This window comes from Penicillium angulare (assembly GCF_028827245.1).
Source record: "Penicillium angulare strain IBT 27051 chromosome Unknown utg000005l_segment0_segment0, whole genome shotgun sequence".
NCBI lineage: Eukaryota > Fungi > Ascomycota > Eurotiomycetes > Eurotiales > Aspergillaceae > Penicillium > Penicillium angulare.
Window position 1 is genome coordinate 874,249 of NW_026623164.1, and position 13,754 is coordinate 888,002.

The window sequence follows — 13,754 nt, forward strand, 5'->3', positions numbered from 1 at the left end:
TATACCTATACTATGTACTAGTATAAACAGCTCGGAACAACTTGAATGGATCTGCGCCGCTTAATCTCCCACAGTTGCCATTTGAACATCCATCCATTCCATAAATCAAGGCCTACTACACCATTTCCTGATATCCAAGGTTAATACTATGCCCCGTGGTATGGGTGATATCAACTTAAATGCTCAATATTGCAAAATTTTAGCGTTCGCAACGCTATAGCATCCCCGTGTACCAACACCTGCAAATAAGTAGTAACCCAAACATTTGAATGTACACATGTATCGAGTTTAAGATGAAAAAGAAAAAAGAAACCCCCACCCCCCGGCTGCTGTGTGAGAGACAGCGATGTTAGCCACCACCCCGTACCAGGCTGGTTGTTGAAGTGGCGGAGAATCCTGCCTACATAATCTCACGATTAGATAATGACCAGTTTCGTCGGTGGTCCCGTTCACTCCCCCATATTGTACGTTCCTCTTAGCGCACCATAATAGGATATACTATCTCACACAGCTTACAGTGAATTATTCACAACTTGAAATAGACACCGGACCTCTCAGACTCAGAATCCTATGCAAGACTACCGATACCCACTCTTGCTAACGTCTAGGTATTGTCCTCCCTATACTCAAATATTGACCAAGGACAAAATGCAGATATCATGAATAACATCGACTCATCAAGTAAGTAAGTTGCATGTTCAAAAGAGTATCCTGCATGTTGACTACTCATGGACCTGCGATTTGGTGTAGTTTTCCCCTCCTCTTAGTTTGCTGCTGTGTGCTTTTTTCCATAGGAGCAATCCGATCTCTCACTTCAGATACCTTCATCTCCACACAATGATATCATTCGGCCAGACGCCCCCCGCCCCTCGAATCATTTTTACTAAGAGCTTCCGAAAGACTAAAATTGCTGCCAAGTACCTGTGTTTCTGATATTCTAGTTCAACGACGCGAAACCAAGGCATGTCGGTCAGGAATCCTTTTCGATTATTCGGTAACCTATGGTTAGAGGACCATAGTAGGTACTTGAGCTCAGAGGAGCTTTCTAATTTGAATGATGCTCTGCCTCTGATCAGACAGCTTGACTCGAGAGCTCACCAAGGTAGGATACTATCGACTCGCCAATCAAAGACCCCAAGACCAGAAGATAACAATTGAGATTAGGTTCTGAATCGACGACGAGAACAGACACCTGGGACCTCAGCACGGCATTTGCACAACTCGTCTCGGATGAAGCGCAGTGATGGAGTTCTCGCGGTGTTGACAGGCCTTCCGAATTTTTGGTACATTCAGAGGGATCGTTGAATGCATCGGTTGCTTGCCATCTTTTCATCCCAACTTTTTTGTGTAGCAGATCCAGCAAACGGAGCCACACTTGATCTGACTAACCATTCCGTCTCTCAAATCTGCAGGGCTGGATTTACGACGGAAAACAGCCTTCACTTCGATAATTTTCCTCGAGGGGACGATAGCCAGAACGTGGATGATTGCTACCCCAATGATCTCAGTGGCGTCTATGACCACTTTCTACATAAACTTCGACATTCCATGGGTGCCGTGGTAGAAGTTTGCTGGGGTATGAGGGTTCGTCAACGCATGCTGGGCCTATGCCATCTTATACCACTGCCATTGTGGGGAGAACATCGAGAAGCGACCTTAAATCTCGAACTCTCAATGTCGGATACCGGGAGAATAGTCAAGCGATTTGTGGTATTTGTGAGACATCCCCTGAGCTATGCATATGTGAAATCCACAACCGAAAGGGCCAAAGAATTCAGGATTCGCAGTGGAAGAAAGCAAGATCTTTTATTGAAGGTGCTGGCTCTTCTTGGAAAGATAAAGATCGAGTCTCACTTTTACGAGTCTAGTCCAAGGCTCCTGACGCCCGGATTTCAAGAAACAAGAGATAGACGGACAGGAAGAGAAAAGTTGGAAGGGAAAGCTCGAGCGCATCTACAGGCCGACTTCCCGGGCGTTCTTCTGACTCCCTTAAAGAAATTCTCATGTTTAGCTCCCCCGACTCCTGCAAAGGAAGAGATTTCGGTTATCAATGAACAACGCATGCTAGCAAATCTTGTTGTCAACCCTAAGCCGCATGTTCGAGCCAACCTCACGGTGAATCAAATCCAGGTTAGTGAATATCTTGCTACTTTAGGCGTTGCTAGATATATTGATACTGATCTACAAAAGAGGGCCCGACGCCTGGACAACATTGCCAAATTTTGGAGCGAGACCGAGGAATTAGCTGCACGCTTCCTTCATGGGGCTGACATTCCAACAAGGATTTACAATGGTACAAATCAAAGCGCTACCGAGAATTTGCTCACAGCGCTAGTGAAATCTAAATGGACCGATATGAGTGGGATGAGGTTCCTGATGACTTTATTTTGTTTATCAGTGACCAAGAGGGACTTAAGACTGATAGACAACCCATCGCTTCCAGAAAGATCCTCGAACGGGCCTTCAATCTTCTTCAAATTCAAGGGGACCCTGTTCACATGAGCATTGTTGCTGTTGCATTTTATGTTTTGTTTACATACGACCGGAAGATATCGCGCCCAAGGCAAAAAAAAGCGTGGACCAGCTTCTTGTTATGCAAGATCCCCCAAGGAATATTGTCCACCGGAAATGTTCAGGGTGTGGAGAGAGTGTTCTCGATGATGCGTATGCATATTACGCAGAATATGATCCCCAATACTACGTCGTCTGGAGCCTAGAGCAAAGTTGTGGTCTTCCAGGGTGTGCGCACCGACATGTTCAACTGATACCGGCAGACTCTCAGCAGAACCGCGTCGACTCCTGCCGCAGAAGCTTAATAAAATTGGCACATAGAAAGGTTTCTTGGCAAGTTTATTTACTCCGCCTACTCGATGAGCTTCATGGTCTTCCAAAAAGTGTGGAAGTTTAATGTAGCGGCTGTGGTACTCCAAGACGGTATTTGCGCCCAAGGTGGACTTCTCATGACAATATTTCCCAAGTTCCTTGTGGTAGTTCGCACTTGTCCAGAATGTAAGAAATCAAACATGCGCTTCCCATGTGATAAAAGCATACCAACAACCGGTAACAGCAATGCCATCAAGCTATGGAAGTCATTCGTGAAAGCGGAGATTGATTTGAAAGACTACCCTCGGATCCCCAAGCACTACTTTTCGAAAGACCCCATTTTCTCAAGAGTTTCGGAGCTTTTCAGAAGCCAGAGAGTCATCAAGGCTGATTGAGGCAATGAGAAACCGATTAGAGTGATGTGTACGCATAGTTTATTTTTCTTCAATTATTACCAAATTGCTTCGTATTGAACCTTCGGATTATCGAATGCTTGGAATTTCATAGATTTCCAGCCCAATTTTTAGCAACACGTTTCCTCCACAAGCATTGATGGCGATGACCCCCCCCCCAACCCCCCAAAAAGAATAAAATGGCGCGATGACCCCTAAGATTTGCGAATATAGAGGTGAATAGATCTTCGACTCTTTCTTGGCGATTAGGATGATTTACCGAACAATTACTATTCTATATTAGCTCGCTACTAATTTTTTTTTTTCCCTATTCAATGCTATAATTTCGATCAGTTCTGATACTCAATTTTTGGCGATATTAATATTCTCCCGGATATCAATATACGCCAAGGGGAACTCTGTCATTACCTCGAAGGTGTTTATTATAATTTATAAGACGACGGCAACTAACTAAAAGAACTTGAACATTGGAAGTTTTGGTTTTATAGTTTGGCGGTATAGTAAGCGGCTAAATATTTATCAGCTATGTAAAGCTAACGGAAAGCTAAGAGCGACTACTTCAGACTTTCAACATTAGCTTTATCGATGGAACAGCGCGAAATGACTCAATACTCTAAACCAAATACTCCAAGCCTCTAAGGATGGCTTCCAAATCGTTCATATTGCATGCAAAGTTGGACATATGCTAAATATTATATACATGGACACATACTCTTGTATGTATTCGTTTTGTCATAATGGGATGATTAAGATCATGAAGTGCAGACGATACCATGCAGTCCCGCTGCTAGTTGTTTTTTATATCCCCGTTCTATCTCACTTTTTCTCTCCCTCTTCTTCGCTAACCTCTTCACCCTCCTCGATAGCCTTTTCTTTCAACTTGCGCGCGCGCTCCCGCTTCTTGTCTAACAACGCGTTCAGCTTCTTAGCCGTGTTAAAGACACCCCCTGTGCCAGTACCGCATGCCGCACAGGAGGGATTCTTGCGATACCTCTGCAGTGCGCAAGACTCGCAGAAATAGTGACCACACTTCGTAAGGATGGGGTGTTGATAAGGCTTTTCGCAGATGATGCAAGCGAACGGGATCTTTTGTAGCATTTCATCTTCCTCTGCCTCTTCTGTGCTCTTCTCGGCCCCCCCGCGTTGTGATAGCACTTGGCCCTTGAGTTTCTTTCCTTTGGTATTGATTTCCCAGTCTCGATCCAGCTCCCAGCCCTGGGCGTACACTTCTCTTGAATGGAGGAAGACACAAGAATCTAAAAACGAGAGAAAATGTTAGATGTTTTTAGTTTTTTCAGGAAAAGAAATAGATGTTCGCAAGACTTACCTCCAAATCCACAGTATCCGGTTTGTTTCCAATCTTTACAAACATCAGGAGCATAATCCATGGTCGTCACCGTTCGGACATTCGATGGGGGCGCTTTAACGGGACCGAACTTCTTAGATTGCGAATCGGGGTTCTTCTGAATAAATGATGTGTAGTTCGATGATCCCTTATATGTTCCATCTGGGGCAGAATCTGTATCCTGGGGTCGTGTGCGGGTTGATCCTAGCAGGTTGCTCGCGCTGAGGTCTTCATCGTACCAGGTCGAGGACTTTGTCGCATCGTTGCTCGAGGTCAAGGGTGCTGGGGCTATAGAGGAAGGTTGGTCTGCGGCTGTATCTCTCTTGGGGTTATTTGTGGAGGAGGCTGTGACCGCAACGTTCTTGCGCCGCCTCTTAATGCGGTGTCCTTCTTCGTCGTCGTCGGAGGTGAAGTCTGAACCGGAATCGGAGGCTGGAGGTGGTGTCGCGGGCTTCTTGCGAAAACTTGTCTTGCCTTTAGAGCGTTTCTTGAAGCCGAACTGCGGAACTGCGTCGGCTGCTGTATCGTCTGCCATTTCTGTAGCTTTGTACCTAGCTCGGCTGCTGTGGCGCAAAGTAGTTTCGAGCTCAAATGTGGATCACGCCGATCGTGGCTTCTGTATAGGGACGCTGGTCTGAAGGTTCTTGTAGTGACCAGAGACCAAATTATTTGAGGGTTGTGTACCAGAGTTCTTATAGATATCGCTCTAACTATGATTAGTGAGCCTGTCGAAGAGTCTCGCACATCTCATGGGAATCTCCGAAGCTTCCCGAAATGGAAGCATGACTAAGCTGGGGACATCTGGTGCAAACAGGTTAAACAGTGCAAACACCCCCCGTTTCAGGAAGAAGAAAACAACAACACAAAAATCGGATAGAGATTCGTCACTATAAATATCCCCCTGGTCTGCAGCTTCTAAGGGTTGGAATTTGTTGAAGTATATACATTTAAAGTTCAAATGAATATCATAGTGATTCACTTTGAGTATCTAGACATTTTGTTACCCCCTGAATCTGCTTATCATGCATAACAATACCTTGCATAGAGCCGCAGGCAATAGAGTCCATGTAGATGTCAATTCCCCTGCGAGGATCAATATCCACGATGTAAAACACCGGTGTCAATTGGCAATAACAGTACCTTGCGGTCTACCTTCTCCTCTACCCCAATTTTCTCTCACTCTCCATTCCCTCCCCCTCCTAAACCAACACGCTCTCTATTTGTTTCTTTCTTTAATTAATTGCTCTTCATCACTTGCTCCTTCTCTATTGTCATTTTCCCTTTTTTCCTAACCCCTTTGTTGACATCCCGGACCCCACCGAAAGGTGTGTGATAATACCTGCAGATCGTGTGTTGTGGTTGGTCGCACCTCCACGCGCGCCTACTTGTTCTCGCCCAACGAGACAACGCATTGATTCGTCCGGCCCTCGGTGTTTGTTGTCTCTCTCACACACTCTCTTCCCCTCTCACTTTTCCCACCTTCGCTTCTCGCGACGGTTTTATTCTACTTTCGTTTCCCTTTCCCTCGCTTGATTTTCTTTTCCTCTCTTAACGACCCTATTGCGCCTTTTGAGTCTGGTCAGATTGACAATTCGTGGTCGCTGGTCGGCTCGATCATTGACCGGGCGCAATACCATTATAAATCCCGAAACGCGCGGCGATCACTCATATCATGCACGTGGTCCCCAACTTCTAATCCATCCAAAGACAAGAAAAAATACCATACGCGCGAATCCCGACAGAGTCTCAACGGCAACTGTATCTCCTCACGCCGGAGGTTCAGAAGCCGTGTGAGATTGCCGCAACCTCGGGAGAATGACCGCACCGAACCCGGGAGCCAACAACTCCCTGGCCTCGATGATGGAAGACCCTTTTGTTTCGAATGATAACGGAGACTTCACCTCCCCCCGCGAATCCCATCGATTTTCGCCTTTTGATAGCCAGTTATTTAGCATCAATGCCTCCTCGCCAGCGCAGGCTAAGCGCGCCCTTGCGACTCGACTAGCGGAGACCGAGCGCCAATTAGAGGAAACATCTAAGGTCGGAACCGCACTTATCGAGCAGCAACGACAGCTCGAGGAACATATCAAAATTCTTGAACAACAGAAGGACGATTCGGAAATCCCCCAAGAGCTGCGCCAAAAGCTGGCCGACCTAGAACGTGAATATGCGGAGACCGAACGGGATACAGCACGCGCAATTTTGGCACCGAAACGACTGGCTGGAGGCTCGGATGATCACATGGGTACCCCAGGAATTGACCCAAAGGTATAATGACTACATGCCAATCGATACTTGACATCGGACATCCCTCAAACTAACTCCTTTGGCAGTCCCCCCTCAGCCCCGCCCTCTTCGCCGGTCAAGCCACCAACTCCCCCAGCAAAGTCAGCGTTCCTTCTCGCAAACAACGCAACCAACCATCCGGCCGTGTACATGATATAGAATTTGCTGCCGAAATTTCGACTTCTTTACTCGGGCAGGTGCGCCAACTACAGGGACTTCTTGCGGAGCGCGATGAATCCATCAAAGCTATCAACTTGGAGAAATCGCGCCTACAAATGGAAGCAGAGGCCTACGAGCAGCGAATCCGAGCTCTTGACGACAGCGAGCAGCGCTATAAGGATGAGAACTGGGCCCTTGAGACACAGACTCACGAGTTGATGTCCGCTGTGAAAGAGGCCAATGAACGGGAGAAGAAACTCGCTAGCACCTTGAGCGCTTCTAACGCAGAGAAGAGCTCAGTCGAGCACGAACTGGAGGATCTGCGCCAAACGAACTCGAGGCTGCTGGAAGATCAGGCTCTGACTCAGAAAGCCAATGATTCTGAAATGCACTTGCTGCGACGCAATCTGAATGCTGGAGATCTGGAAAAGTCAGCCCTTCACAAAAAGCTGGCGGAACTGACATCCCAGAATCAAGAACTCGCGAAGGCTGTCGCTATGCGCATCCGAGAGCATGAGTCCCAGGGTAGCCGAGACATGGCCGATGACAATGACATGGACGAACCTGAACAAATTACTCCTGATAATTCTCCCCCTCCATCTCCCAATAAGTTCACCCCTCGCCACGGCCATTTGGAGTCAGAAACATTGAAAAGTTCTTTGGGCCATGCCCATCGTATGATCCAGAACCTGAAGGGTACAATCCACCGCGAGAAGACCGAGAAATTCGAACTCAAACGCATGCTGCAAGAGGCTCGGGATGAAGTTGAACAGCGTCGCCGTGAAACCGCCGCTCCAAATGGTACTGCTAGCAAGCGCTTAAAGAAGAAGGAAGACTCCTTCCGCAAGCCCGCTCGCCCAGACCTGTTAGGTGCTGGCCGTAAGTCGCAAGTTGAGCTTCAAGATACTGACTGGGAAGACAATGCTGGTCAAGTTAGCCCAAGTCGCTCTACCATGGGCGCTTCCATCCAGGGTCGACCCGGACGTGCCTCTCCCGATGAGCCAAGTGATGTATACCACACCGCCACCGAAGCTGAGGATGGCTTCGAAACTGCCAATGAACGTGCAACCGCAACCGAGAGCGAAGCATTCCAAACCGGCGTTGAGAGCATGGCAGATGACAGCAGTGACTCGGCAGATCTGACCGAGACTGAAAACAATGTTCAGACCACCCCCCGCCGGCGTGTCACTTCGACTTTGACGATGTCTAAGTCTCGTGATCGTATGTCTTACCATAGTTCTGCATCCACCTCGGATGACGATGATGATGCCCAGGAGGTGGGATATCCTTCCCCCAACCAAATTCACATTTCTCGTCCTCGCGTCCGGTCAAAGCGAAGTATTCTCCGACGGATTCGGCCTTCTGGTGAGGCACCTATGGCATCTGGTAGCCGCCCATCAAGCGCACGAAACTCTCCGGCGCCAAGCTTTGAGCAAGAGCCTGTGCCACAGGAGGGCCAGAGTCTGTTCGCAGAGTTAGCTGAGCTTGACGGTGGCGAAGAAGATGAGGAAGAAGTCGGTAGTGCTTCGTCTCAAGCCTCTACCCCACGCATGCAGCCTACACCTGGCTCCCGCCGCCCATCCGATGCGATGCTCGACTTGAGCCCTAAGCCAGTCATGGTTGATTCCGGCGTAATGACTGAACCTTGGGAGCCTATGGTTCCTGCTGGTGCTGCTGTCCTTGGTGGCGCTGCCGCCGTGGCTGCCGCCGCCGCAGCTGTTTCCGAAATTCCAACCACGCCAAAGCAAACTTCTCCCTCTGCGAACCGTGACGTCTCTGCTTCTGAGGAACAGGAGGCTCCTAGACCAGTCAGTTCTGGAACGCAATGGACACCACTCAAATCGTCAGCCCTCGAGGGTGATCACGTATCTAACGTTCCTACTCCGCCTAAGATGGTATGGGATGAACGTTCTGTCGCAAGCCAGCAAGTTGAGACAGGTACTCAAGCGGAACCCGAACTCCCTAAGTTGGTTTTGGCGACTATTTCGTCTCAAGAGACCTCGCCCGCTCTCCCAAAGTGGCCAGAACTGGGTATTTCCTACTTCGCTGGAAGTGCGACCGAGCCCATCCAACACGAGCTTCCAGTACCGGAGGTTCCAGAAGTGAACGTTTCTTCGATCTCGTCTCAGTTCACTGAGCCTATCATTCCAGTCGAGCCCGTGCAAGAGCTGCCAGAGCTTTCCCTCTCATCTCTCTTTACCTATTCCACCGAACCCGTCGAGCCGCAAATTCCCGAGCCTGAACCAGTGCCAGTACCTATTGTCGAAGAAGTTCCTCATCCAGAAGTTGGATTATCTTTTATCTCAGCGCAGCATACTGAACCCGTTTTACCAGAAGTTCCTGAGTCCGAGCCAGTGCCAGTCCCTGTCGTTGAAGAAATCCCTCACCCCGAAGTTGGACTGTCCTTCATTTCTTCAGAACATACCAAGCCCATCATTCCGCAGCTTCCTGAGCCTGAGCCAGTCCCAGTGCCTGTGGTTGAAGAAGTACCGATTCCCAATGTTGGAATCTCTTCAATCTCTTGGCAGGACACTGAGCCTATCATGCCACAACTCCCAGAGCCCGTACCAGAGCCGGTCGTCATGCCCGAGGCCGCGCCTGTTATTCCACAATGTGAAATCTCGTGGTTGAATCCATCGTTCACGGAACCAGTCGCACACGTTCCCGTTGAATTACCTCCTCAGCCCCTTCCTTCAGTTGCTTTCTTGCATTCAGTGGAAACTCAACCAGTCATCTCTTCACCAAGGGCTCTCCCCACGATGGCCGAATTGGGAATTCAAACAGATCCAGTAGAAGACTCCAAGGTTGCCGGCGCGGCCGTGGCAGTATTTGAAGACAATGAGCCTAGTGAAGCCGTTCGCGACCGTGCCAGTACTAGTACCAGTGAGCGTCGCACGAGTACAGGCCTAGCACTCAACGATATTTCGGGCAATTCCCTGCAGAGAGAACCGACTAGCTCTGTCAGTACCGATCAGGGTGCCCAGACTATCCTCTCTTCGAAGCAGATTGATCAACTTCTCATCGACCGGGAAGCTGCCCGTCCGATTTCTTCTTCTGACAGCAAACAGTCGAGAGAGTTTGCAGCAGTTGCAGTAACGGCCGCGTCACCATTCGCAACACCTAAATTCCGCCCTCGCCCTCAACAGCAGTCGTCTGCCAAGTCAACCGGATCTATTCCACGCCGACCAGATACTGCCACGAGCCAATTGTCGGCCTCTAGTGCCCACCCTCCATTGCCTGCTGATCACCGCGAGGCAATCCTTGCCGCCGGAAAGAAGTCCACCGAGTTTTCATCGCCAGCGTCGCCCGGTACTATGGGACCCCCACTTGCCCCCGCCTCTGCCTATCGTATCAACGCACAAACGGCACCCCGAACCCCCAACGAGCAAGTCCCCCGTGCTGGGTCAGCAAGGAGTGTCTCTAGTCAAGCACGTATGCGAAGAGGGAGCCAGAGCCAGATGTCACGTCGCTCATCGGTGTCATCCTTCGCATCGGAGATCGAAGAAAGGTTCAACATCAATCAACATGCTGGATCCATGCCTAATGGATACGGCCCGAACACCGATCCCCGCATCATTCAAGCAATCACGCAAACAATGATTGGCGAGTTCCTTTGGAAATATACTCGAAAGACTGGTTCATCGGGCATGTCGTCAACACGGCATCGCCGCTACTTCTGGGTTCACCCCTACACTCGTACTTTGTACTGGAGCGAGCAAGATCCCCAGACGGCTGGAAAGAGCCAGATGAAAACCAAGAGTGTTCCTATTGAGGCCGTGCGGGTGGTTGCAGACGACAACCCATACCCTCCGGGTCTCCATTGCCGAAGCTTAGAAGTCGTTAGCCCTGGCCGTTGTCTGCGGTTCACTGCAACCACCAGCCAAAGACACGACACTTGGTACAACGCACTGACCTATCTGCTTACAAGAGAAAACAATGGCAACTGCGAAGATCATGAAAACAATGTGACTTTGGATGATATTGATGAGTTCAATCCTGGCTTCCGTTCTGGATCGCGCCAGACGGCTAGAATGTCTCTCTCGTCGTACAATAGCCGTACACTTCGTCAGCCACCCAAGCAGCAGCAGCAGCGGGCTGCCTCAGCAATGTCTATGCGATCTACTGGAACCCCCGGGCGCGCTTCGCCTGCCCTCAGCTCCCCAGGTCCCAACTCCTCACTGCAGGTCCCTGAAGAGCGTCAACGATCCTCGTCTCGCCTGAGCACTATTCTTAACAGTTCGATCCGCGGTTCAATTGCTAGCATGAAGGGACGCAACGGTCAAGAATCAAGTGTGCATGAAGGCAGTGTCCGTGGCCAAGACAGCATCGAGGACTTTGGACACGTAGTCGATGATGATGATCGACTTGAGAACGTTCGTGCCTGCTGTGATGGCAAACACGATGTGGGCTCACTCTCTCGTACCAGTCGGTTCAGCCCCCGAGTTGACCGAATCCACTCTCACCACTAAAAGCTTCCTTCGGTAATGGTTTGATTGAGGTTTGGTTTGTGGGCAGGTCCTCAAACCAAGTACGGCCTGCGGCAGTCATATTATGGCCACGAGTCTCTTTATTTCTCTCTACCCTTCTCTTCCACTCTTTCCTGTTCAATAATGCATTTGTTTGATTTCATTGTTTTGTTCTATCGTGTTTGGCACCGACTTCGTCCCTTGCATGAATCTATGTCGAAATCGATAGAAGACATAAGAGTTGGTCCTCTTCATGTCACTTGATGGATTTAAAAACCCCAAGGCAACATTCACCTCCTTGATATATTGATATGCCTTTTAACTCATATTGGTGTTTGGCCTTCCTTTTTGCTTTTCCCACTGTTTTGTCCCTACAGACTTCCTAACATCTCCTATCTCCGTCTCTCCTTCTTGTCTCTGGTACTATATCGTACCATCCACATTCCCATCGGAACCTACTCTTTGCATTTTCCTTTTCCTTCTGTTGATAATTCTTGTGTGACTATCTCTCCATCTTGATTCACTACTCCACTCGGGGTGAATCGCTCTATCCTTTATTGTGCATTTGCACCAGAACGTGAGCTATACCAAAATTTAGTCTGAACTTCATCATATCTCGTGGTAGTTTTGTAGATACAAGCTGGACTAGCATATATGTGATACAAAGGCAATAAGCATGCTAATGCCTACCAAATGGGCGGTATAAAAGACGGTAGCTTTTGTCAGGCAAAATGAATCCACCACCGGCGCGTTTCTGCCAGGGAATGATGTACGATGGTCCTGACATGGGCCCTGTGTAGCCCTGGAACACAGAGTTTCCTGCCTTGATCGCTAAGGCTGCCGATGCTGTCCTCCCATTATGACAAACTGCGATGACGATCTCCTTCGCACTCACAACTTCGCTTCATCTCGAGTCTTGATATTCTCTCTGTCGACATGGCGCGCGCTACTCTCTTCTGCTCACTCTGTGACGCACCTGCTGTAGCAACATCAAATTGAAACTCACTTCTCACCCTGAGAATTTCACCTAGAAGATAGTCGTTTCAAGATATGTCATTATACTGAACTGCCATCCTCCTTTACCAACATGATGGCTCCCTCTTCAGCAGAAGTACTAAAGTATCTTTATAAGATGGCTCGACAACATGATGCTTTTGATCAATTGATTTGTGCACTTGCTGCTACTATGAAATTACCATCACATAATCGATTCGGTGCTCCCGTTACTTTGCCAAGGCCTGTTTATGCATATGGCTCACGCCAGGACACGGAAAGGATCTATTCAGACCAAATACCTACATTGGCAGAAATCTCTCACTATATGGCGTTCTCGGGTATATCTGGCCTACTTGCCTCCTGTTTACATGGAAGCTTTTGGGAACTGGGAATTCCTTGCAATCTGACAAGTGAATGGCTTAGTTAAAAGAACTTACTTCCTTTCTTAAATCGAAACAGTACCTTCCTATCATTTGGGCTATGTCGGAACGGCGACCTAAGGTTGCTTCACTATGGCTGGGTGCAGCAATGACGGGTCTCCTGTCCCGAATATTGCAAATCTCGCAGAGCTTCCTACCCACGATTTACCCCGAAGCGGTAGCATGGGCAGATTCCCCCCAGTCCTTCATGGATCCTGCCAATCGTCGCGCTGATGAGCCCCGAAGAACAGGTGGCAGGGCTATGATATCTCGAGAAGATGAACCTCGTCTCTTATATCTAACAGATTCTCTATCGGACAATTATGGAAATCCACCACTTTGTCCTTATTCTCCATTCAGTGAGGTAAATGTTCAGGACACTTCACTCGAAATGAGGCTGCATTTGTCTTGCAATCATAGAATAGCATATCGTTCTTGGGAATAGAAGTGCGTGAAAGGACAATCACTCGCCGATTTCGGGATTCCACTCTATTCGCGGTCTTCTAGAGTAACATCTATATTCAGCTCGCTATTGACTATATAGCTACTCACCAGATTTGCCTACTCAACCACTATCAATAATTCTTAGATGGTAAACTTTATACATCGGGTAAGTGGAACGATACTTATTTTTTTCTTGACTCAACCCCTTTTAGCTATTCAAATCAGGGCTAATATTGAGGTAGAACCACAATACCATTTATTTTCCAGAAAGCCTTGCCGTCATATGTCTCTTTGGACGTTCGGTTAGGATCATCGCATTTAAGACAATGATAACCGCTCGCACCTGGATGGAAAAGGCAATTTCCATGACTGCTTCGACAATATGGCCAAGTCTTCGACAGGC

At 48.5% G+C, this 13,754-nt stretch overlaps 4 protein-coding genes across 4 annotated transcripts; 3 read left to right on the top strand and 1 right to left on the bottom strand.

The window, feature by feature from the left end:
- Positions 1-1,674: 1,674 nt before the first annotated feature.
- Positions 1,675-2,502, top strand: N7478_007720 (uncharacterized protein; the record flags this gene model as incomplete). The annotated part of the gene is made up of 1 exon (XM_056923934.1): positions 1,675-2,502. The coding sequence occupies one exon, from the start codon at positions 1,675-1,677 to the stop codon at positions 2,500-2,502; it is 828 nt and encodes a 275-aa protein (XP_056776660.1).
- Positions 2,503-3,023: 521 nt separating this feature from the next.
- N7478_007721 (uncharacterized protein) lies at positions 3,024-3,218 on the top strand (the record flags this gene model as incomplete). Its single annotated transcript, XM_056923935.1, has 1 exon — positions 3,024-3,218. One exon carries the CDS (start codon positions 3,024-3,026, stop codon positions 3,216-3,218), a length of 195 nt encoding a protein of 64 aa, XP_056776661.1.
- An 834-nt stretch (positions 3,219-4,052) lies between these two features.
- N7478_007722 (U2-type spliceosomal complex subunit CWC24) lies at positions 4,053-5,116 on the bottom strand (the record flags this gene model as incomplete). The annotated part of the gene is made up of 2 exons (XM_056923936.1): positions 4,053-4,492; positions 4,564-5,116. 2 exons carry the CDS (start codon positions 5,114-5,116, stop codon positions 4,053-4,055), a joined length of 993 nt encoding a protein of 330 aa, XP_056776662.1.
- Positions 5,117-6,396: 1,280 nt separating this feature from the next.
- On the top strand, positions 6,397-11,495 carry N7478_007723 (putative nuclear migration protein (ApsA); the record flags this gene model as incomplete). Its single annotated transcript, XM_056923937.1, has 2 exons — positions 6,397-6,849; positions 6,915-11,495. 2 exons carry the CDS (start codon positions 6,397-6,399, stop codon positions 11,493-11,495), a joined length of 5,034 nt encoding a protein of 1,677 aa, XP_056776663.1.
- Positions 11,496-13,754: the final 2,259 nt, after the last annotated feature.